Below are 25,968 nucleotides of genomic sequence, written 5' to 3' on the forward strand. Positions count from 1 at the left end.
CCACCTGCCTCTGCCTCCCAAGTGCTGGGATTAAAGGCGTGCGCCACCACCGCCCAGCTGAGATTTTTTTTTTAATTGGGGAAAGGTGAATGGGAAAAGGGGGGAGAGGAGGTGGGAGACTGGCCTCTGGGGACAGGAGTGGCAGAAGAGAAGAGAGGAGACAGACAGAGACAGAAAGAGGGAGAGATGGGAGGTGGGTGGGGTTCTTTTAAAAGGAAACCTAATGAATGTGCACAGGAGGAGCTCTTAGTGGCTACAGCTGAGGACGTATACCCAAGGTCAGGCCAGTACAGATGCCTGAATACTAAGAGATATGAAAATAAAACTAAAAACAAAAAGACAAGAGTTCTTCCTTGTTTGACTAGTGAACACCGCTGCTGGAAGGAATTTGGGACAGAGAGGTAGGCAATGAACATAGAAGTTAACCTAAAAAACTTTGTACTTCTTTGCCCTGTGAGTTGTAATTGCTGGTTTCTTCACAGCTCACTTTCCTCTAAGCCCCACCCCTCATGCAGAGAAAACTTGTTGACCACAGCTCTACTTTTCAAGTCTTGCACAAAGGCAGATGTCTCTAAAATGTAGCTTACGCAAAAAATCTGTTTGTGTGCTTGACTCTGTTCCCACGGTGGTGTTTTCCTTCACTGCCTTGTTTAGTTTCCTTCCTTCCCTCCTTTCTCTTGCCTCCTCTTTTTTCTTCTTTAAAAATTGAAAGCACATTATAACTTTAATTTTCTTTATGAAAAGAGAAGAAAAACAACCACTGCCACCATCCTTCTTGACAACCATTTTTCTTATGTATAACTTTTTTTTAACCCAGTTTTTCTTAAGCAGAAGTTCAAATATTTTGTCATGCAGCCACTTCCTTGTTTTTTCCTCGTTCTGGTATCATCATTTGGTTTTTGGTTGTAAGTTAACAAAAGGGCATTGCATCTTATCAGCACTCTGCCAGTGAGGCCTTGCTTATTTTTAGAATATTTTGTTATTGTTTAGCTATGTGTATGTGTGTATGTGCACATGTGTGCAGATACCCTTAGAGTCCAGAAGCAAGTGTCAGATCTCCTGGAGCTAAAGTTACAAGCATTTGTAAGCAGCCTATTGTATATGCTGGGAACTGAAATCATGTCCTCTAGAAGAGCGATTGCTCTTAACCAGTGATCTCTGCATCATACCAACTTTTCTTTTCCTTTTTTTTTCTTTTTTTTCCTTTTTTTTTTTTTTTTTTTTTGGTTTTTCGAGACAGGGTTTCTCTGTGGCTTTGAAGCCTGTCGCGGAACTAGCTCTTGTAGACCGGGCTGCCCTCAAACTCACAGAGATTCGCCTGCCTCTGCCTCCCAAGTGCTGGAATTAAAGGCGTGCGTCTGCCACCACCACCCAGCTCCAACTTTTATTTTTAAGAGTAAGATATTAGCCAGGCAGTAATGGTGCATGCCTTTAATCCTAGCCCTCGGGAGGCAGAGGCAGGCTGGTCTCTGTGAGTTCGAAGCCAGCCTGGTCTACAGAGCTAGTTCCAGGACACTAGGACAGCCAGAGTGTTGTTACACAGAGAAACCCTCGTGGGGGGGGGCTCTATATGGAAAATTCAACCAAGATGGTAAAATAACTTTTTAATAAAAACTAAGCACACATCTGTACTCTTAACAGGTAATAAATTTTAACATTGTGCATGAATAGATAGAGAGTCCAGAATCATCAGCATATAGGAGGATGGCTCTAAGTATAGATCCAAGAGAATGTATAAAAAGCAAAGAGACTGATAATGAAATCATGGGACACATGATAGTTTAAGAAATTGACCGAAAAATAACAGCCACAAATGAGAATATGAAAGAATAGTCTGAAAAATGAGGAATAGTGAGAATATGAAGGAGTAGTCTGAAACATGTCTGTAACCTCACACTCAAGAGGCAGAGACAGGAGGAATACTTCAAGTTCAAAGCAAACCTAGTCCATGTAGCAGGTTTTAAGCTTGTCAGCACTACCCAGTGAGACTGTCTCTAAAACAAATCAAAACAAACTAACAAAAAGTCCATAATATCAAATGATTAAATGATTGAGCAAGATTAAGTGAAAAAAAGAAATGCCCATTACATTTTAAAAGGAGAAGTTTCTGTGTTTTACATGTTGGAAGCTGGATTAGCCATCACCAGGAGACTGACACCTTGTAGACACTTACCTTCCAAAACTCACTGCTGACCGCTGACTTCCTCTAATTCCTTGCTGTCTCCCAAAGCAGCGAGCCTCAGTTGTGCCTCAGAAGACTTCCTTGCTGCTCCTTCTGCCTTTCCTCTTCTAGTCACTGCATCCCCTTCTAAGTATAGAGCAGCAGGTCCAAACGGTGGAAAGTTCAAATGCTACTTTATTGGAGACTCTTTCTCTGACCTTCTAACACAGATGTACACACTGGTGTCCCTTCCCTTTCCTCTAGTCCTCACAGTCCCATTGTGTGGTGTCTAAAGTGGCAGCAACTACTGCACACCCTAGCCGGGCGTTAGAAGGGACTTTGTGTGTTTCTGTTCAAACACTCCAATTTTTCAGGAGAAGTACTATTTTTTTCAACACTTTATTCAATTTGTGTGGGTAGGTAGAATGCTTAGGGACCATGAACACCTGTGAAGGTCTGAGAACATTTACAGGAACGAATTTTTTCCTGCTGTGTGGGACCTCAGGGATCTAACAGGCCATTGTGTGGTGGCAAACTCCCTTATCCACTAAGCAATCTTACCCGCCATGATTTTTAAATACAGTTACTTGTTTGTGAATTAATTTTCAAATACTATCTTTATGGCTTAAATACAGTGGCCAGGATAGGGGAGTAGTACTGACAAAATACTGAACTGGGATGCCCAAGAATTTCAGAATAGATGCCATATTTTAGAAGCTATCTAGAAGTAGAGTCTCGAGGAGATGGAAAGTGTTTACATGTCAGGTGTTCAGTGAAAAGCAAGAGATTGTTGAAGTGAACACCCATAGTCTCTGCCCTCCGTGTCTATCATTTTTGGATGAAGAGGGGTTTCAAAGGAGTCACATGGGAGAAGTGAGATGACATGAGAGGGAAAACGACTGGAGGACTGGAGGACTGGGGGACTGGGGGACTGGAGGACTGGAGGACTGGAGGACTGGAGGACTGGAGGACTGGGGGACTGGGGGACTGGAGGACTGGGGGACTGGGGGACTGGAGGACTGGGGGACTGGAGGACTGGGGGACTGGAGGACTGGAGGACTGGAGGACTGGGGGACTGGGGGACTGGAGGACTGGAGGACTGGGGGACTGGAGGACTGGAGGACTGGGGGACTGGGGGACTGGAGGACTGGGGGACTGGAGGACTGGAGGACTGGCAAGGGAAGAAAATGACAGCAGTGGGTACAGATTTTTTTATATATTTTTTAGTAATGATTATATTTTAGGAAGGGACACAAAACTAGGTTAGGAGTGAGTGTGTGTGTGTGTGTGTGTATGTGTGTGTGTTTGCGTGTTTGCGCGCACACACACCCATGTGTGCCCTTTTTTAAGAATGTAAGAATCCACTCTTGAGAATATTTCCAGGCTAGGAAAAAGCAATTCCTAGCAATACGAACTAGGAAGTAAGGAAATGAAATTAAGGACCCAGGATATATTGTTGTCTCTCACTAAAGAAAGACAGTAAGTTTTGAGGTCAAGAGGGAATAGCTGGGAGAAATCACAGCAGCTTCCCCATCCCCAGCATTGTAGACGGCAGGTTAGCAGTGGAGCTTGGGATGTAGGGGAGCACGAAGGTTCAAAGGTTCGGACTGACAGGAAATGGGGAGGAATTGTAGTGAGGTGTAAAGGGCCCAGCTGGATTATCTCCATGTTCTTGCTGTCATCTCTGACCATAGGTGTGTTGTGACATTCTGAGGCATTGCTTTATAATCTTTTCCAGCGTTGGACTTCTTTTCTCTTGTTTATATAAACACTGTATATTTATTGAATGTTCACTTGGTGTTAAGCACTCTGCTCAACACTGAAAAGATAACATTGAACAAGGTGCTTATGGGGCTGGAGAGATGGCTCAGTGGTTAAGAGCATTCCCTGCTCTTCCAAAGGTCCTGAGTTCAATTCCCAGCAACCACATGGTGGCTTACAACCATCTGAAATGAGATCTGATGCCCTCTTCTGGCCTGCAGGCCGACACACAGACAGAATATTGTATACATAATAAATAAATAAATAAATAAATAAATAAATAAATAAATAAATATTTTTTTAAAAAAGCAAGGTGCTTACTTGCTCAGGCAGGTAATAAATAATTCATTAAACTATACAATTTTAAGCTCAGGAGCAAGGAGGTATAATTCTGGGAAAACAGTTGGGAAGTGCCACATGATGTTATGTTGGTTAAGAAAGAAAAGTCAAGGCTGGGCAGTGATGGCACACGCCTTTAATCCCAGCACTTAGGAAGCAGAGGCAGGTGGATCTCTATGAGTTCAAGGCCAGCCTGGTCTACAAGAGCTAGTTCCAGGACAGGCTCCAAAGCCACAGAGAAACCCTGTCTCGAAAAACCAAAAAGAGAGAGAGAGAGAAAGAGAGAAAAAGAGAGAGGGAGGGAGGGAGGGAGGGAGGGAGAGAGAGAGAGAGAGAGAGAGAGAGAGAGAGAGAGAGAGAGAGAGAGAGAGAGAGAGAGAAAGTTGATAGCCTGGTAAAAAATTAGGAGTCAAGGGACTAGAAGTTTCCCTCAGGTTGAAGATGGAGTTAACGTACAGGAGTCAAAAGAAGGAAAGATGCCTTTAGTCAGAAGATAGTGTGGTTTTTGTTTGTTTGTTTTGTTTTGTTGTTGTTTTTCGAGAAAGGGTTTCTCAGTGTAACAGTTCTGGCTGCCCTGGAACTCACTCTGTAGACCAGGCTGGCCTTGATCCTCCTGCCTCTGCCTCCCAAGTGTTGGAATTAAAGGTGTTTGCCACCACCGTCCAGCCTGAGAGGATAATATCTGAAACCAAATCCATCAATATTTCATGTCTTCCAGAGGGAACTTGGGAATTTGAGGTCTATTTGAAAAGCCTCAATGAGGGTTTTGGAAATTGGAATGATGAGAAGTTTAGGGGCAGCGTTGTTGAATAAACTATAAAGTCCCACTAAATTGTAGGGAAAGCCGGGGTGAAAGAGATTGAGGAATAGGTAACTGACAGTAGCAAGGATGTCAAAGGTGCCGATAATGAATAGAATGACCTGAACCCTAGAAGAGGCCTTTCTAAGGGAGAGGAGGAAATGGATTGACTGAAAATGAGATTTGACTTCTTAACCAAATACTTGAAGGCTTACCTCATGTTCCTCCTGCTGCAGGGATGTTTTCAGTGCCTGGGAAAGCATTTGTTAAATCACAAAAATGAATGATTCTTCAAATGCTGAGTAGCTTGCCGTAAGTGCTTCTCTTCTTATTTTGTATTGTTTTGTTTATTCCTATCAATCACTTTAAATTTCCTTCCTACTAATGTTCATCATGTCTTCTTGGCATGTCCAGTGCTTTAAGTGCTGGGAAAGAACTGCTCAGGTCATCACTTCTAAATCTAGAAACTTTTAAGTTTTTTCCTTTCTAAAGAAATGTTTGAATCAAGACACTAGGAATGAGCTTTGCTAACTCAGCCTGTAAGGGAAATGGGCTCCTTTGATGTGAGCAATTTATCCTCTTGGAGAACAACTTCCTCCCAAAACAGAACTTACTATCACTGTCAGTCACCGAAGTCTATGGCCTGTTTTGTGTTCCGACCACCTGCTCTCATGGACACTCGGTGTTTTATTGTGGTGGTTTTGTTGTTTAGGAGAGTTATTTTTGGATGATTGCTAGAGACAAGGTTGAAACTGAGCTTTGCAATGGCAGCTGCAGAGACAAGGCAGCAGTGTGATAGGCAGGCCTGAACTCAGGCTTAACTCAAACTGGAAAGTGTTTGGGGAGCCAGGCTGCTATGTCAGAGTTTGGAGCAACTTGAAGGAATCCAAGAATACATTCTCTTGTCCATCGTAAAATCAAAATTATTTTAGATCCACACTAGTCTCACAAAGGGTATAAATTGGGCCCTCTTGCTATTATATGAAGCCCTGTGCTACATCCACCAGCTTTGGTCTTTAATGCTTAATAGTTCTTCTAAAACATACATCAAATGCTAAATGCTTTAAGTCTCTGTAAGGAGATAAAATGGGTATGTGGTCAGATAATGTGTAGAAAGAAATGCTCTCAGTCCTCTAGTGTACCGTGAGGAAGCCAAGGACTGGGTAATCATGCACTTCTTCACCTGTGCTAGACTTGCCTGCCTTCGTTTAAAGGCCCATGGTTTTCCTGACATTTTAACTTGGGTCGAGGGGAATTGGTTGGTTGGTTGATGGTTCTTTTTTGTTTTGTTTTGAGACAGGGTTACAGGGTAGCTCTAACTGATCTGAAATTCTGTAGACAAGACTGAACTCAAACTCACAGAGATTCACCTGCTTCCTGAATACTGGGATTAAAGAGGTGTGGCACCATACCCTGCATTTTGGTTTTAATAGCTAGTTTTAGTTTTGTTTTGTTTTTTCCTTTGGTTTTTTGAGACAGGGTTTCTCTGTGTAGCCCTGATTGTCCTGGAACCCACTTTATAGACCAGGCTTGTCTCGAACTCACAAAAATCCACCTGCATCTGCCTCCTGAGTGCTGGGATTAAAGGTGTGCACCACCACTGCCCAGCCATTTTGGGGAGGGGGTAGTTTCGTATTTTTTTAATGATTTATTTTTATTTTTATATGCATTGATGTTTTAGCTGCATGTATGTCTGTGCGAGGGTATCAGATCTCCTGGAACTGGAACTACAGAGAGTTGCAAGCTGCCATGCTGGGAATTGAACGCGGGTCATCAGGAAGAGCAGCCAGTGTTCTTAGCCGCTGAGAAATCTCTCTAGCCCCTAAAGTCAATTTTAATACCTGAAAAACTTGATGGAAAAAGGAACAATTTAAATAATATGAACATATTTACCTCATGGGAATATATCTCAATCTTTTCCCACTCAGGCCTGAACTCTGTTTAAGAATCCTTAGAAGGGGCCAGGCGGTGGTGGCACACGCCTTTAATCCCAGCACTCGGGAGGCAGAGGCAGGCGGATCTCTGTGAGTTCGAGACCAGCCTGGTCTACAAGAGCTAGTTCCAGGACAGGCTCCAAAACCACAGAGAAACCCTGTCTCGAAAAAACCAAAAAAGAAAAAAAAAAAAATCCTTAGAAGGCCAGCCCAGTCTACAAGACAAGTACCAAGTACCGGAACTACACAGGGCTGTAGCTAGGGCTATTCAGAGAAACCCTGTCTCAAAAACAAACAAAAAGCTTGAAAAACAGAGCAAATAACAAATGTCGCCATCAAATCCTACCTTTGTTCTATATACATAGATTGGCCAGATCTAGCACTTGGGGTTTTGTTTGGTTAGTTGGTTGGTTGGCTGGCTCATTTGTTTAAGAGAGTGTCTTTGTCTGTAACTCATACAAGTTTTCATTCTTCCGACTCAACCTCCTATGTGCTATAATGATAAACACACACCATCACACCTGTCTGACCAAATGTGCATTTTGTTTTGTTTTATATGTAGTAATTTTCTTCTTTATATATTAATTTTTCTTTTAAAATGGTTTATTATTATTTATTTATTTTTATTTACATATATGAGTGTGCACATATGTGTGCACAAATGCATGTAGGTGCCTGTGGAAGAAGGTGTCAGATCCCCAGAGCTGGAGGTACACTTGTGAATCACCCATCAAATTCTAGTCCTCTGTAAGAGCAGCAAACAATCTTAACCACTGAACCATCTGTCTACCCTAGGTGTGTTTTTAAATGTTACTTGCTTCAAACTATTAGGATAGCAATATATCCTTTGATAATAATATCTAACAGGTTACATGCCATCCTGAGTGTCAGGTGATATGGGGGGCTTAGTAACCTGGCTCTGTTGCTAATCAGCTGTGTGGCTTGTGGCAAGTGATTCAAATCTCTGGCCTCATTTGATACTTGGGAGTTTGTAGCAAACTCAGAAATGAATTTTAAACTATTTTAAACAAAATATTTATTAAACAACGAAGAGTACACTTAGTGGATGGGAGTGCTAAAGGACCCAGCTCAGAGAACAGCTAAAATGAAGGGTATCCTTGGAAGGCCGTTAAACAGAAACAGACTAGGAGAGAACTTGCAGCTCCCCACAGTGAGCATGACCATACCCTATAATACCTCTTCCTTTGGTTCACTTGCTTAAGACTCTTAGCCCCAGAGGAAAGATTCTGTCAGGCCAGACATAAGCCACATTTCAGCTTCCCTCACAGCCTCTCAAAGATCCTGAACTGGAAATCACCAAGTCTACTTTTGGTAGTTTCCGAAAAAAGAAACAGAGTAGCCAGATCTGCTACTGTAGGCCTGTCTTCTCCACTGTTCGGGAGGCTGAGGCAAGAGAATCATGAGTTCAAGGTCTACTTTAAGCATCCTTGAGATACTGTCTTAAAAGCAAAAAGAGGGCCCAGGGAGATGACTCAATGGTAGGAAGCAATCTGAGCCCACATAAGTGGTCATCTATAACCCTTCACTCCTGTCATGAAATGAGCAGCAGAGACAGGAGGATCTTTGGAAGCCCTCAGGCCAGATTGTACAAGTGGAGCAGCAAAAACAAGAGAGGCCCTGCCTCAGAAACAATAAGAAAACAAACTCCAGAAAAGTTGTCCTTTGTCTTCCACTAGTGTGCCATGACGTGTGCCACACATGCCTTGGGTATTTCTCAGTGGTAGAGATTTGTTTAACATGCAACACTCAGAATAATAATACCACAATGAATGAATGAATGAATGAATGAATGAGAAAGATGGGTTATGTTAGAAGAGGAAGATCTGTTGCTAGATAGCCAGAAATAGCAAACATCAAACCAGATGTGTTAAATTGGAAGACTGAATTGTAGAGTCAACAATAAAATTATTGTTTCTATCAAACATACATGTGATATAATGTATGTTACCAAGGCAACAATGAAATAAGATCTTATTCATAAGTGAACATTTAAAATGAACAAACCTAAAAGACATTTTCTAATATTTTAATTTTTTGTCTCTCCCTCTCTCCAATTAAGGTCTATAGGGAAAAGAGCAGAAAGGTCAGTCAGTCCTCCTTGTAATTTGTCTCATAGACTTGAACAAAGGCCTTCCCCAGACTCTGCTCTCTTCAACTGTAAGAAATAGAAAAGGTGGAAACAAATAACTGACTATAGTTTTACTTGTCATTGCACAACAGAGTCAAGATGGAAAATCGGCAGGAATTAAAATGGCCTGATGGTTGTAGTTAATCAGTAAGAACTGGAAGCCTAAGCTCTTGTGATTTACTAATTGGTCTACTATACTTTTGTATTCATAAGGACAGAATTAACCTTGCTACCTCTATATACCCAAAGATCTGTGTCTGGGACTTGATGTCCCAGGGGAATGGCTTCCAGGTATGATTTGCTGTTTCTGGTATTGTCCAGTCTGGGGCTGTATGTAGGTATGGGGAATGCCTAATCACCCAGGACAGCATGATACCTGCATTTCTATTTCCTTCATTGTAATCTGGATTCCTTTAGGAATACAAAGTTATGTTTTTTTGCCTTACTTAGAAATATGCTTCTGAGTTTCTTGCAGTCATGAAGTGCATAATGTCTTTTTCCGCCCTGTTTTTTTGTTGTTGTTGTTTTGTTTTGTTTTTTATTTTTTGATTGGTTTGGGTTGGTTCTTTGAGACAGGGTTTCTTTGGGTAACCTTGGCTGTCCTAGAACTAGTTCTGTTGGTCTCAATCTCACAGAGATCCGCCTGCCTCTGCTTCCCGGGAGTGCTGGGATTAAAGGCGTATGCCACCTCCGCCTGGCATGAAAGTTCCTTTTTAAAATAACTTTTTAAGACTTATTTATTTTTATTTTTACAAGTGTTTTGCCTACATTTACTCACCACATAAGTGCCTGGTGCCTGAGGAGGTCAGAAGAGGGAATCAGATCCCCTGGAATTGGAATTATAGGTAGTTGTGAGATGCTGTGTGGGTGCTTAGAACCGAACAAACCCAGGTCCTCTGTAAGAGCAGTCAGTGGTTTTAACTGCTAAGCCATCTCCCATCCCTGAAACTTATTTTCATAGTAAATTACCCATTTCTTTCTGTGTATGTTTCATTATAAAACAGAATCTCTGGTCCAGCCAACATTCAGTCATTTGGCCAGGTGTGCACTGCTTTGTTTTGTTTCCTTAACCTTCTTGCCTGGTCACGGGCGACCACTCTGACCACATTCCTCAAAGATTTTTCCAATCTCAGAATGGCTAAGTATTTTTTTCCTTCCCTTAGTCGACCTTTTCCTTTATGTACTTTGCCTGAGAAAAAAACAGCCAGTTGACAAATGGCTTGCTTTAGGAAGTGATTTTGATCTGAAGGCTTTAGCCAGGGGTGCTTGCCCAAAGAACACAGTGCTCTTTCCCCCATTTTTGAGACTGAAATGCTACAACATTCCCAGTAGAGGTTGTAGTTCTTAATTATCCAACCCAATTAGATTAACCTCTCGGCCGGATGTTCTCTCACACTGTGCTATACTTTTAAGTTCTCTTTTAAAATTCTCTGTAGAGAAGATACTATATTTCATCTATTATACTGTTCCTAAAATTAGAGTAACAAAGAAAAATTATTTGGAGTAGAACTTTCACATCAGATCGTGAATCCTTGCTCTGAGGTTACTCGCTATATGGCCTTAGACAAATACTGTTTTGAGCCCCTCTGATACCTCTAAGTAAAGTGAAACTAAAAGTAGTAGTTTGTGTTATAAAGTTGAAATGAGAGCTGGAGAGATGGCTCAGCGGTTAAGAACACTGCCTGCTGTTCCAGAGGTCTTGAGTTCAATTCCCAGCAACCACATGGTGGCTCACAACCATCTGTAGTAAGATCTGGTGCCCTCTTCTGACATGCAGAACACTGTATACATAATGAATAAATAAATCTTTAAAAAAAAAAGTTGAAATGAAGCACTTAGTGCCTAGCATTTAATGTAGCTGGGTTAATTTGTTAACTAATCTCTTGTATGTAAGCAGCAATGCCTTTCGCTTTCTGAGTAGTAGTCTCATGGCAAAGAGAAACAGACGCTCTTCAGCTTTATGCTTGTAAAGACTGACGAGCATTACCACTGTCACTCTTCGTTAGATAAGTGATCCTCTAAGAGCTATTTTATCATCTTTGGAGCAAGAAGAATTTTCTCTGTCATTTTTCTTTTTTAGATAGGGATTCTTAAGTCCTTTGGGCTTTGTATTTGAATTAAATGCAGGTCATCAGGTGTGGCCCCAAAACACCTTTACCATTGAACCACCAGGTTGGCCCCTCAGAACAGATTTTTAAAGAGCAATTCCATCTACTGAATCTCTGAACAGCGGTTTCAGAAACACTGATAGTGGCATAACTAGATTTCTTCCTATTCTTGCAAGATCACTAAGCTTCTTACCTTACACTGAAGGACATGAAATTAAACTTACATATAATTTTATTTAATACAAAGTGTTTAATCTGGTTCATCGGAGCTAAATGTTTACAAATTTTGTTTTCCCACTTCGACCACTGTGTTTCTGTTAATCTTTGATAGCATGATTTACTTCACTCCCACACACACATCAGAGTAATAAAATGTAGTCAGCCACTTCTTATCCCTGATCCCTCTTTTACCAACAGTATGTCACTTTTGTCATCACTGAGGACTTATATCTAGGGCCATAGAATAAGGAGGATGGGATGTGTCATCTAGTGTGTGTTGAGTGCCACTCTCAGGGATCCTCTGTCACACTTAGTCACAATCTTCTGTCTGGCCCAGCTGGGTCTGCTGTGCATTTATTGGTATTTGTGCAAATGAGCCTAATAGAAAGACTGGTTTCCCTTATCCCTATGTGGGTATGATCCCTGATCTGTTTTTACAAATATTTATGTCACTGTCACCACATCCAGTCTGCAGTACTGGGGATCAAACTCAGTACTTTGTACATGCTAAACAAGTACTTTTCAAACTGAGTTACATCCCCAGACGCTCCTGTTCTTTCTAATCATGAATTTATAGAATCCAAACACCTTTGAATTAACTAAGGCCATTGCCCCAAACATTACTTTTGTAAAAACACTACATGCATTTTGAAAAGTACATTTAACTGTTTAAAACAAAACAAAACAAAATGTTCCTAGATATTCTTTAACACATAGGCAACAAAAGTGTTACAGAACTCCCCAAACCAGGAAGTTAGTTTCAGCTGCTGTTTGTGTCTCACAAAAGGAGTGACTGGAGTGTGCTCAGCTGCTACGCTGTCACTGGGCAAATGCTTCTTTCATAGGTATAGATAACTGCAGTGTTCCTGAGAACCAAAGTGCCCAAAGCTGGTAGCTTTGCTGAGTGAGTAGGTAGACTATTTAACTTACTTTGTTTCTTCCAGTTAGTAAAGCAGACAGTTGCTGTGTTGGCAGAAGTGTGAATTTCATTTCCTGTCTGTGGTGTACCCCACTCATCCTGTCACTCAGACATTTTGTTTTACATTGTTCCCATAATGTCAGTGAAACTGGTCCACAACACAGGGGCATGTGCACACCACGGATGTAACAGGAGACAGGGCTTGCTCAACAGACCACAAGAGAACAGTGCTTTATTTAAAGATGAAAACAAAACAAAATCAAGGCTGCCTCTCCTAGCCAGCATGCAAGTTTTTTAAATGACATCTATAGATTCTTAATGTGTTTTCTTTTTTTTAAATGTGTCCAGTCTCTCTGGCTGCTTTCAACCTCAAAAATTTTATCAATCGCATACCACTTTATTGAAGCATGATGTTGAGCCAAAATTGAGCATTATAAAGATGCTGATTTCAGCTTGCCCACTTTTCATAAAAAATTTCATTTTTGATCCCTTAATCTATTACGTACATGGAGTTCTATAACACCTTTTTTTTTTTTTATGAGACAGGGTCTCATGATGTAGCCCTGGTTAGCCTATAACTTACTATGTAGACCAGAAGTTGGCCTCACAAGAGATCTGCCCCTACTTCTCAAATGCTGGAATTAAAAACAGTCACCACCACACCCAGTGTACTCTATAACACATTTTTATACATTTTTTATTGATATTTATTGAGCTATACATTTTTCTCTCTTCCCCTCCCTGCTCTCCCCTCCCCCTTCAGCCCTCTCCCAAAATCTCCATGCTCCCAATTTACTCAGGAGATCTTGTCTTTTTCTACTTTCTACTTCCCATGTAGATTAGATCTATGTATGACTCTCTTAGTGTCCGCATTGTTGTCTAAGTTCTCTGGGATTGTGGTTTGTAGGCTGATTTTCTTTGCTTTATGTTTAAAAACCACCTATGAGTGAGTACATGTGATAATTGTCTTTCTGGGTCTGGGTAACCTCACTCAAAATGATGTTTTCTAGCTCCATCCATTTTCCTGCAAAATTCAAGCTGTCATTATTTTTTTTTCTGCTGTGTAGTACTCCATTGTGTAAATGTACCACATTTTTCTTATCCATTCTTCAATCGAGGGACATTTACGTTGTTTCCTAATTTTCTGAGAAATCGCCACACTGACATGCAAAGGGGTTGTACCAGCTTGCATTCCCACCAGCAATGCAGAAGTGTTCCCTTTTCCCCACATCCTTTCCAGTATAAGTTGTCATCAGTGTTTTTGATCTTGGCCATTCTTACAGGTGTAAGATGGAATCTCAGAGTTGTTTTGATTTGCATTTCTCTGATGACTAAGGATGTTAAGCATTTCCTTAAGTGTCTTTCAACCATTTTAGATTTCTCTGTTGAGAGTTCTCTGTTTAGGTCTGTACTTAATTTTTTTATTGGTTTCTTTGTTCTTTTGGTGTCAAATTTCTTGAGTTCTTTGTATATTTTGGAGATCAGACCTCTGTCTGATGTGGGGCTAGTGAAGATCTTTTCCCATTCTGTAGGCTGTCGTTTTGTCTTGTTGACCATGTCCTTTGCTTCACAGAAGGTTTTCAGTTTCAGGAGATCCCATTTATTAATTGTTTCACTCAGTGTCTGTGCTGCTGGGGTTCTATTTAGGAAGTGGTTCCCTGTGCCAATGCATTCAAGTGTACTTCCCACTTTCTCTTCTATAAGGTTCAGTGTGGCTGGCTTTATAATGAGGTCTTTGATCTTCAACCTGAAGACCAGACAAGCAAAACAGCCAGCCACTGGTTCTTACCTCTACCTCAGTAATCGGAATATACTTTAAAGCACTTTGACTGCAGTTCGATGAGTGAGTAGCAGAGGAGCAAAAGTGGTTGCAGACAGAACTGCTGAAAGGCTTTTGCTGATATAAGTGTCTGGAATTTGATTCACATTAGAGACAAAGTGAAGGAGATGAAAATAGATGATGAAGATAAAAAATTAGCCAAGAACTAAAGCTAGAATGTGATAGAAATATGGGCATTCATAAATTCTTCCTATTTACTTATCTATTTATTTTGTGTGTGTGTGTGTGCATGCCTGTGTATATGTATATGCACCAAACGTGTGTAAGTGCTTGAGGAAGCAAGAAAAGGTTGATTGATCTGAACTGGAATTACAGGCAGTTGTGAGCCGATTAATATAGTATTGGGAGCTAAACCTGAGTCATCTGCAAAAGCATCATCTCTCCAGCCTTGCCACCACCACCACTCCTGCGTGCACGCGCGCACACACACACTCACCCACACTACTCTTCTGTACCTTTAAAAGGTTTGTTTTGGTTTTTTGCTTGTTTGTTTTTTGTTTGTTTTCATTTGTTTTGGGATGATCTTAGTATGTAGACCAGGCTGTACTCACACTTACATCCACCTCCCTCTGCCTCCTGGGTGCTGGGATTAAAGGCATTCACCACCTTGCCTATCTGTTTGAAAACTTTTATTTAAAACCTTTTATTACAAACTAAACACTCAGGTTATGTTACCACTTGTCTAAAATAGCAACACTGGAGAGGTAGCAGCAGGAGGAAAAGATGAAGTCATCATTTATAACTACATAGGTGAGTGAAGCCTGTGTGGGCTACATGATATTCTACTTCAAAACAAAACAGAAAATTTCTTTTCTTTCTTTATCTATTTTTACTTTTTCACCATTATTCTAACAAAAGTTTACTAGACAACTACTGACTGTGTATACAAGTCAGTCTAGTAAGTGCCAGGAAACTGGTTGAAAAGTCATTGTAGTTCTACTAGTATAACACTGTCTCATCACTAAAGAACTATTGGAAGAACAAGACTGCTCACACCTTCATCCCCGTACTTGGGAAGTGGATGCAAGAAGATCCATTTAGAGTCATTCTTGGCTACATAGTAAGTTTAAGGCCAGCATGGCTCTGTGAGATCCTATCTCAAAAAATCAGGGGAGTTGCTAAGACTCAGTCACATCAGCAAAGGTGAATTTTTTTGTGTATGTTTGTGGTTTTGGAGGGGGGTTGTTTGTTTGTTTGGTTGGGTTTTTTTTAAGGCTTACTTATTATGTATAGAGTTCTTCCTGCATGCACACCTGCATGCCAGAAGGGGGCACCAGATCTCATTACAGATGGTTGTGAGCCACCATGTCAGTACTGGGAATTGAACTCAGGACCTCTGTAAGAGCAGCTAGTGCTCTTAACCACTGAGCCACCTCTCCAGCCCTGGTTGGTTGTTTTGTTTGTTTGTTTGTTTTGAGAAAGGGTTTCCTTGTATAGCCCTGTCTGGCCCAGACTAGCCTTGTACTGAGAAGTGCTTGCCTCTGCCTCCTGGGTGCTGGGATTAAAGGTATTTGCCGCCGCCACCACCCAGGTAAAATACTTTTTAAAAAGCCCAGGCAAACACAAAATAAGAAGGAAATGGCAATACTATGAAGCAGAGTAGAAATTATGATGGGAGTAGGTGGACAATTGAAAGTAGGTTGAGAGTGCATCCCGTAGGATTTGCAGATGGGTTAGAGATATGTTGTGGGGAGGTAAGAAGACACAAGGGCTGACTTGACTGTTCCGAATCTGTCCCAAACACCTGTGTAGATGAATGTCAGCATCAGTTGTGAGGAAGTGCTTAAGAGTTTGGAGGACTGGGTCTTAGCTCCATAGTGTTGCTCTTGCCTAGTTGTATGAGGTCCTGGGTTTGGTCCCCAGAACCACAGGAAAGGTTTAGAGAGATTCTTTGTTATTTTTGGTGATTTTTTTTTCAGGTTTTTGTTGTTTATTTGTTTATTTTTGGTTTGGTTTGACAGTATTGGGGGATTAAGCTAAGATTTTTGCACATGTTCGGCAAGTGCTTTACCTGTAAGCCGTGTCCCCAGCCCAGTAATTTAGCTTTGACAGTGAAAATTTGAGATGCCAGTTAGATTTTTCCAAGTAGAAAGTTTTGAGTAGGCAGCATTGTTTGCGTGCACTGGTTAACCCGGAAAAGCACTACATACTTGGGGGCAAACGTAGAAACCTCTATTACATGTTTCTAAACTTCGCCATGAGTGACTTAAAAGTTCTGACTTTCTATCCTTTTCAGATTTTGTGACTAATAATGAAAGGCTTCTTAAGTCCATTGTTATAAAAGAAATTTCGATATGTTTTCTGTGGCTATCCACTTGTAATTATAATTTTGAATATCTTCTGTCCTAAGCAATAATTTTCCACTCAGCCTCCCACATGAATGATGCTAACATGGAGATCCACTCCAGGGAGTAAAGCTTGCTGTCTCTGTGCTAGTCCCCTTCAGTGCAGCTTACCATTTTAGTTCTTTATTTTTAATTTGCACATAGCACTTGTACATATTTATGAGATAAAATGTAATATTTTGATACCCATATACAGTTTTTATTTCTTTAGAATTATTTATTTTTACTTATGTGCATGAATGTTTTGCCTGTATACATGCGAGTGCACCATATGTTTGCTTGTTGAATCCCCTGGAACTGAATGGTGTTGAGCCACCATATGGGTACTGGGAATTTAACCTGGGCCCTCTGAAAGAGTAAGTGCTCTTAACTGGGGAACCATCTCTCCACCCCGTGTAGACAGTGTTCAGTGATAGGTCTGGGTGCTCAAAGGTCATAGTCATCACCTTAGACATTTATCATTTCCTTTTTTAGGAACCGTCAAAATCTTATTGCTAATTTGAAGTGTACAGTTGTAATCAATCATAGTTAATGCTACTGTGCTATAAAACATTAGAAGATATTTGTCCTATCCAGCTAGACTCCTGTACCCACCAGCCATTATCCCTATTTGTCCCCCACTTCATATTATCCTTTGCAGGTTTTGGTAACCACTGTTCTGTTTAATGAGGATACAATTTTGAGCTCACACTTAAGAATGGTATGTGTGTGTGTGTGTGTGTGTGTGTGTAAGTATTCTTTCAAACTCTGACTCTGTTAAAAATAAATATTGAAACATTCAGGGCCGTTGGTGATAAAGTAATTACCAAATATATGTAAGGCCCTGGGCTTGATTCCAGGACCTAGCACCACAAAAATTAAAAACGAAACTTAATTTTGAAAAAGAAAACAGGAAGCTTTTTCTGTCTTATCAGAACACCATTGAAATACTATCACTGATAATCACTAATAATATTTAATATTTATTAAGAACTTAATTTCTTCCGGGCATTGGTGGGACACACCTTTAATCCCAGCACTTGGGAGGCAGAGGCAGGTGGATCTCTGAGTTTCAAGGCCAGCTTGGTCTACAGGAGCTAGTTTCAGGACAGCCAGGGCTACACAGAGAAACCCTGTTTCAGGGTTAGGGAAAGCTTACTTCTGTGAACCCAGGTAACACCTCAGGTAGCTGTATGTTCATTAACTTCTCATAACTTCATTTATAGAAGAGTAAATAACCACACAGCAATAGAGCTGGGATTCAGACCTTACAATTTAGTTTCTAGAGCCTTTGTCCTTTTATTTATTTAAAGTTGTTCTTAATTTCTGTCATGAAATTTAAATGAAATATTTTAAGTTTGTTTTAGAAAAATTAGAGTAGGCAGGACTATATGTTTGCAACCAGAATAATGAATAATTTCTACTCTTGAAATTGCTGAGTTTTGGTTTGGTTTGGATTTTTTATTTTTAATTTTTTAGTGATATTTTAATTTGGGTTTGTTGTTATTATTGTTTAGTTTCCTTTTCATTTTGTTTGTTGGCCCTGATTGGCATGCAAATCGCTTTATAGCCCAGGCTGGCTGGCCTTGAGCTCACAGAGATCAGATGCCTGCCTCTGCCTCTCCAGCCTCCCTGTGAAGTTGGAACTTTGGATAAGGCAAAGAAAGAAATCCTAAACTGGGTCTCCCTTTACTTTCCATCCTTAAGTAATGTTTCTCTTAATTTTTTTTCCTTGCAGCATCAGCGAGAGCTTTTTAACTGTCAAAGGTGCTGCCCTTTTTCTACCACGGGGGAATGGCTCGTCTACACCAAGAATCAGCCACAGACGCAACAAGCATGCAGGTAAAACTGCACATACATGTTCTAATTTCCTTTTTGTTGCTAGGATAAACTGTCTAGACAAAAAGCAATTCTAGGAAGAAAGAGTTTGTTTTAGCTCGTAATTCCAGATTATTCCATTACTGTAAGGAAGTCAAGGCAGAAATTCAGACAGTAGTCACACCACATCCACAGTCAAGAGCAGTGAGAAATGAATGCATACATGCTCACTTTCTTGCTTGCTTGTGTTCAGTTCAGTTTCTCTACTCTTACTCAGTTGAGGACCAAACCTGCCTAGGGAGTGGTGCCACTCAAAGTGTGCTGAGTCTTACCCCATCAATTAACTTAATTATGACAGTCCCCTGGATACACACCCTCAGACTGCCCCATGTAGGCAGTCCCTCACTGACTCTCTTCTCAGGTGATGTAGGCTCTGTCAAGTTGACAGTTAAAGCTAACCACACAGCCCTTTACCTTAACTTTGTTGACTTGTGCCCTACTGGAGTAGAAGAGATTACAAGTAATTGAACTTGAATTTACAGATCAGAGGTGAAAGCAAGAAATACTGGATCCTATTGAGTCAATAGTTGAGTTTAGCCATAATCAAACTAATCTCAGCTACTTTAGAGGCTGTGCTACTTCTTGTTTGGGCTTTCATCTCATTAAAGTGTAGCAGTCCACAATTATAACTAGTTTCCCTAGGCCATGTTAATAACTTCCTGCCAAAACTCTCTGGTGATGACAATTTTTTTAAGTAAGGGAGAGAAAACTTTTGGAAATTAGCTTGGGTTTACTTTCACAGTGTTTCCTCCTCAGTGTCCTCCATCATAGGTAGGGATGAGCACTTTGCCAGGAAGTCTGAATATGCAAAGGAAATGATCTAAGCTCAGCTTTTTATTTCTGTTGAATGTGGATATTTCTGACAGTAGAAAGAAGACAAGCTGTTGTCTTCTTATATTCTGGGTGGATTACCCCCTGGCATGGAAGAGTTAATGGGGTTTTCTGCTTTTCAAGCTCCTGCCTGGCACTGGTTGACTTTTATTTATTTATTTTTTGGATGAAATTTTCACACTCAAATATTTCTTTTTTTTTTTTTTTTTTTTTTGGTTTTTCGAGACAGGGTTTCTCTGTGGTTTTGGAGCCTGTCCTGGAACTAGCTCTTGTAGACCAGGCTGGTCTCGAACTCACAGAGATCCGCCTGCCTCTGCCTCCCAAGTGCTGGGATTAAAGGCGTGCGCCACCACCGCCCGGCACACACTCAAATATTTCTATTTGACATTGTTCACATAGGTAAAAAGAGAAAGTCGGTTTAACACGGGTTGCATGGAATTGACTTGTGATCCAGACTAGATAGATGAGGTGATATATGTAGAAATGAAGTTTACACAATCCAAATCTTCACATAAGCTGCCTTGGCTAAGTAGAATAGCGTGCATCAAGGGCTTACAGTGTCTGATAGTATGTTCCTATGCAGATTTCTTGAGTCTGCCTAGTTTTGTTTTTTTTTTAATATGGGCATTTAAAATATCCAAATACTGTTTGGCAATTTAAAAATTATATTATTAACAAACATCTAAGTATCTTTAAAAGGAAAATGATGAAAATTCTTTAATCAAACTTGATCTGCCCTTCACTATTGGTGAACTATGTGTGAAGAGTATAAAGTAAAGGAGGGATTTCAGAGGTGCACTGCCTGTTGGTCTCTGTCAACGCGGATTTCCCTGTAGGAAATAGCACCTTGCTTGCTCATAGCTAACCTTTTCACAGGTAAGGAAACTAAACTTCTAGATATACAGCTCAGATAAGAGGCCTCACAGGAGAAGGAAGAGTCCTGGGTTTTGCCTGGCTTTGAAGTAAGTCAGCTGGATCTTTATACCACTAGTGCCTTGAGAAATTTTACCCTGCTATTCAGGGTTCTCCAGAGGTTCTGCATCCTGAAAGTATTTTCCAAGGCTACCCCTCATGGTCTTCAAGAGGAACTTAGGTTAGGTTTGTGGTGGTATTTGTTGCCTCATTGTGCTAAGGATGGAACCCAGGAGCCTTGTTTCATGTAAGGCAAGCCCTCTACTGCTTCAATGTATCACCGGCCCTGATTTTAGTTTTTTGGGTTTTTGTTGTTGTTGTTGTTTTCTTTAAGATAGAATCACATTCTGTAACCCAATTATAGCGATCTTCCTGCCTCAGCTTCTTGTGCATTGAGATTGTACTTGTGAGCCACTATACCTGATATAAACTTGGTTTTGTTGTTGTTGTTGTTGATGTTTTGTGGGGGTTTTTTGCGGGGGGAGGTACCTGTTTGTTTGTTTCTTTTGAGGCAAGATCTTAAGCAACTCACCATGTATTCAAAGCTTACTTTGAACTCCTAATCCTTCTGTCTTCACCTCCCAAGTGCTAGAATTGTAGACTGTTACAAATAATGAACATGAAATTGCATATAAGTTTTCATCTGCACATGTATTTTCATTTCTCTTGTGTTTATGCCTGGGAACCCATCCTGCTTCTTCAGATTGTATCTCTGGGCTTGAAACAGTAGAATGGATGGATCTTCTTTTCAGTTTGGAAGTCAAAGGCTTCTGTTACACTGGGATTAGTCAGAAGGAAGCAGTGAAATGGGGAAGGAAGCAAAAATTATTCTTTGAGAAAAGGTTTCCAGACTTGTCAGCCTTTAAACATGCTACCTGCATTTTTCTTCTTACCTCACACTACTTCGTGTACAGCTAGCATCCTACTTAAAAGCTATGAAGTAAACACAAAGGAAATTATATATGTAGGTTTCAAGCCTAGTGTGAAAACAAGCTATGCTGGCATCCATGATTATGTGGCTATATCAGACATATTAAAGCTCTTTTAAAAGTGCCATAGGCGAGTAGCAATAAAGCCCTGGGTTCTTAGATTGTCTTCATTTGTAACAGCATATTATCTGTTTCCTGTTAGCCAAATCTTCAGACTTCCTAGTACAGAATGGGGAAATGAAAAAAGAAAATAAACTTGGTCTTAAATCTTTTTTAAACTCATCTGTCCTTAAAGACTTATTTTTAATTATGTATAGCTGTATGTCTGCATGTGGGTGTGTACACATGATTGCAGATGCTTGAGATGCAGCATCAAATCTCCTGAAGCTGGAGTTATAGGTAGTCGTCAGAATTAAACCCAGGTCCTGTAGAAGAGAATAGCAAGTGTTCTTAAATCCTGAGCCATTTCTCCAGCCCCTCTTTTTTTATAGAATACTTTTAGTTACTTCTTGACAGTTTCATCATGTAAACAGTCTTGATTATATGCAGTCCCCAACACTCCTTCCTACTCCCCCAGGAACTCCCAGTTCCTCTCTCCCACTTCTTCTGACACCTCTAACACATGCCCCTCTCCCTTTCATGGCCTTTCCCCTTTTTTTGTTAATAACCTGTTGAAATAAGTGCAGCAGGGCTGCATCCCCGGCACCCAGCCGCCCGCATGGCTAGCTTATGCCCCGAAATAATTACACGGAAACTGTATTCTTTTGAACACTGCCTAGCCCATTAGTTCCAGCCTCTTATTAGCTAGCTCTTACATATTGATCTAACCCATTTCTAATATTCTGTGTAGTATCACAAGCTGGCTTACCAGGAAAGATCTTAACCTGCGTCTGTCTGGAGTGGGAGAATCATGGCGACTCACTGACTCGGCTTTTTTTTTCCCAGCATTTTGTTCTGTTTACTCCACCTACCTAAGGGTTGGCCTATCAAATGGGCCTAAGCAGTTTCTTTATTAATTAACCAATGAAAGCAACAGATTAATTCAAGACCCACCTCCATCAATAACCCACTAAGTCCGGTTAGTGCTGCCTGTTAGAATGTTTACTGATCTTGTTGACATGACCTTGTGCAATGATCATAGCTGCAATGAGTTCCAGGGTGTGATGCCCAGCATCTCACATTCCTTCCTATCCTCTGGCTCTTACATTCTTTCTGCCCTTCTGCAATATTCCTGAACTTATGTTGAGACATAAGAGGTAAATAGGTGCCCTATTTTGGGATGAGCCCTCAGCAGAGCCTCTCAACACCTCAACCAGTTAGGAGTGTACGTTAACTGTTGACCACTGCAGCACCTTGACCGGTTAGGAGTGTGCGTTACTCTTGGCCACTGCAGAAAGAAGCCTCTCTGGTCAATTCTAAGGGCAATGCTCATCTGTGGGTGTAAGCATAAATATTAAAAAGGTAGTTCAACAACATTTTGTTTGAGAAAACAATGGTAATAGGTTCTTCCCCCAGAGCCTGTGCCCTTCAGAACCTTGGGCTTTTTTTTTTTTTTTTTTTTTTTTTTTTTTTTGGTTTTTTGAGACAGGGCTTCTCTGTGGTTTTGGAGCCTGTCCTGGAACTAGCTCTTGTAGACCAGGCTGGTCTCGAACTCACAGAGATCCGCCTGCCTCTGCCTCCCGAGTGCTGGGATTAAAGGCGTGCGCCACCACCGCCCGGCCAGAACCTTGGTCTTTTGACCAGGTTTACAGTACAAGGCCTAAATTCTTTCATGTAGAACAAGCTTCATATTCAATCTAAAAGCAATTGGTTACCACCTCACCTTTGTGCCATTGTTGCACCAGTGGGTGCATCTTGTCTGGGAGGCCAGTGTTGCAGTATGCAGGATTGACTGCATGTCTCCTCCCCACAGTGGCCTGCATGGCACCTTCTGGCACTATAAAAATCAGTCAGCAGAGAGAAACTTTCAGGTCAATTCCAGATTGATTCTTATATCCTGCAGCTGAAGTCTATTATGTCTAATTCTGTAGGCAGCTAAGTGCAATGACAATAGCCTATATTTTGGGGGATGCCTGTAAAGTCTCCCTGACTAATAGCATGTAGAGAGGGAACCCATACCTAGTACTGGTGATTTTCACTTAATAGCCCATGTTTTCTGTGAGAATCATTGTCCACCTATACAATATAGCTGTGTTCAAATTCCTATTCTTTTATTATTTTATATTATTATTATTATCATTATTATTATTATTATTTTGGTTTTTGAGACAGGGTTTCACTGTAGCTATCAAGCCTGTCCTGGACCTAGCTCTTGTAGACCAGGCTGGCCTCGAACTCACAGAGATCCGCCTGCCTCTACCTCCCGAGTGCTGGGATTAAAAACATGCACCACCACTGCCCAGCCCTATTCTTTTTAAATATGTATATATATTGTGCCACAAACTTACAAAGTATGAGTTTTCACGGGGTTTTGTTATATTTTGTTTTTTATCCTTAGTCTCTTTTTGGGTTTGGTTTGTTGTTGTTGTTTGAGACAGGGTCTCACCACGTAGCCCTGACTGGCATGAAGCTCACTAGGTAAACCAGGCTGTCCTTGAACTCATAGAAATCCACCAGCTTCAGCCTCCTGGGTGTTGGGATTAAAGACTGTACCACGAGGCCTAGCATCATCCTTATTGTCTTAAATCCCTTTTTGTTTTTATTTTAGTTTTTTTTTATTTATTTTTTTAAATATTTATTTATTATGTATACAATATTCTGTCTGCAAGCCAGAAGAGGGCACCAGACCTCATTACAGATGGTTGTGAGCCACCATGTGGTTGCTGGGAATTGAACTCAGGACCTTTGGAAGAGCAGGCAATGCTCTTAACCACTGAGCCATCTCTCCAGCCCTTATTTTAGTTTTTTGAGATGGGGTTTCTCTGTGTAGTCCTGGCTGTCCTGGAACTTGCTTGGCTGGCCTTGAACTTAGAGATCCTCATGCCTCTGCCTCCTGAGTGCTAGTATCTTGAATCTTTTGTTTTGTTTTGGTTTGGTTTGGGTTTTTTTGGGGGGGGGGTGGTTCAAGACAGAATTTCTCAGTAGCTATGGGAGCCTGTCCTGGTACTTGCTCTCTAGCCCAGACTGGCCTTGAACTCACAGAGATCCACCTGCCTATGGCTCCTGAGTGCTGGGATTAAAGGCATGTGCCACCATTGCCTGTCCTCTCTTTTGATTTTTGAATGGAGACTAATAATCTTTGTAAATTTCACCAGGTGATCTCCAACAACATCTTCAAGCAATGTTCTTATTACTTCGCCCAGAGGACAACATAAGGCTGGTAAGTTAATGGCATTATCATAATTGTCTTCCTCAAAAGGCTGCCTAAAATAGCCAATATTTAAGTCAATTTTTGTTAAAACACAGTGCTAAGAACTAGGTGGAATAGAAATGAAGATTGACCTATTGCTTTCCAGCTGAGAATTTAATTCTTGTAAAATATAATATGAAGTGATATAAAATACTTTGATGGCTCAAGATTGTTGTTAAGTGCTGGTTTGTAAGTTATTATCCATAACAGCAATTGAAGTTCAGAAAAAGGAGAGAAAACTTGGGAAATTGACCTGGTTAAGGAAGGTTTTGTGTTAGACAATAGAACTTGAACAGATCTTAAAAGATGATGAGATTAAGCAGACAGAATTCATCGTAAATAAGAACATAACATAAGCAAAAGCACATGAAGGAAGGGATAAGGAGGCACACGCGAAACAACTAGCAAGTGTTACTGACCTCAGTCGAGAGACCTGGGCTTGGGTTCCTGCTGGCCGTGTGGTGTTGAACAAGTTACCTTAAGCTGTCTTTGCCCTTTTCCTCTTTCCCTGACTGCTCTCACAGTTGGCAGTGTTAGATGAATACGTTAAGAAGTATGAAATAGGGGCAAGTATGGTAGCTGAATGTCTTCAATCCCAGCACTCGGGAGGCAGAGACAGGCGGATCACTCTGAGTTTGAGGCCAGAACTGTTCTACAAAGTGAATTCCAGTACAGCCAGGGCTGTTTAAAGAGACCTTGTCTCAAAAAAGAGAGAGAGAGAGAGAGAGAGAGAGAGAGAGAGAGAGAGAGAGAGAGAGAGAGAGAGAGAAGAAGAGGAGGAGGAGGAGGAGGAGGAGGAGGAGGAGGAGGAGGAGGAGGAGGAGGAGGAGGAGGAGGAGGAGGAGGAATGAAATGCTGCTGTAGGAGTGAGGCAGACAGATGAGGCTTTAACGCTGTAAACCAGAGATCTCAAACAGACTAGAGGTATGTTCTGTTTAGAACACCCAGCTGTTTGGTTTGGTTTGGTTTTTATATTATCCAGAATTTTAAAGCTGAATTACATATAAAAGTCCAAACCTGGGTCTTCAGAAGACTAAACTTCTAGCAGTGCCAAGATTTTACCCTCTCATGAGAAAACATAACTAGATTGGCATGTAGAGATCGTGCTGGATTCCTGTTTGCTGTAATCTGCATACCCTGTTGTCTCCTGCACACTTAAAGTCGTGTGTCTTTTTTACATGGTTACTTTTCTGACTCTATTAGAAATAGGAAAACCAAAGTAGAATGAATACCTAGCATAGTGGTACACACCTATCATCCCAGTTCTTGAGAAGCTGAAACAAGAGAGCTACTTCAAGTTCAAGGCCAGCCTGGTCTAAATGAAATAATATACCAACAAGACACTCTCAAAGACCAAACAACACCTAGGCGTAATGGCACGTACCTCTAATCCCAGAACTTGGGAGTCAGAAGAAGGCGGATCTCTGTGTGAGATGAGCATGTGGTTCTGTTTAGTATCCATTGGCTTATTTCACATTTACGTTTGTATTTGATCCCCTAGATTACTATAAAGCCA

At 40.9% G+C, this 25,968-nt stretch overlaps 1 protein-coding gene across 1 annotated transcript in view; it reads left to right on the forward strand.

Annotated features, from left to right (window-relative positions):
* Positions 1–25,968, forward strand: part of Ssh2 (slingshot protein phosphatase 2) — a 238,147-nt gene that overhangs the window by 149,225 nt on the left and 62,954 nt on the right. Inside the window, exons 3-4 of the mRNA XM_057774283.1 lie at positions 18,292–18,395; positions 24,358–24,422. Of these exons, the coding sequence (XP_057630266.1) occupies positions 18,292–18,395; positions 24,358–24,422 (169 nt within the window). The remainder of the gene's footprint in view (positions 1–18,291; positions 18,396–24,357; positions 24,423–25,968) is intronic.

This window comes from Chionomys nivalis, chromosome 7 (genome assembly GCF_950005125.1).
Source record: "Chionomys nivalis chromosome 7, mChiNiv1.1, whole genome shotgun sequence".
NCBI classification, from domain to species: Eukaryota; Metazoa; Chordata; class Mammalia; order Rodentia; family Cricetidae; genus Chionomys; species Chionomys nivalis.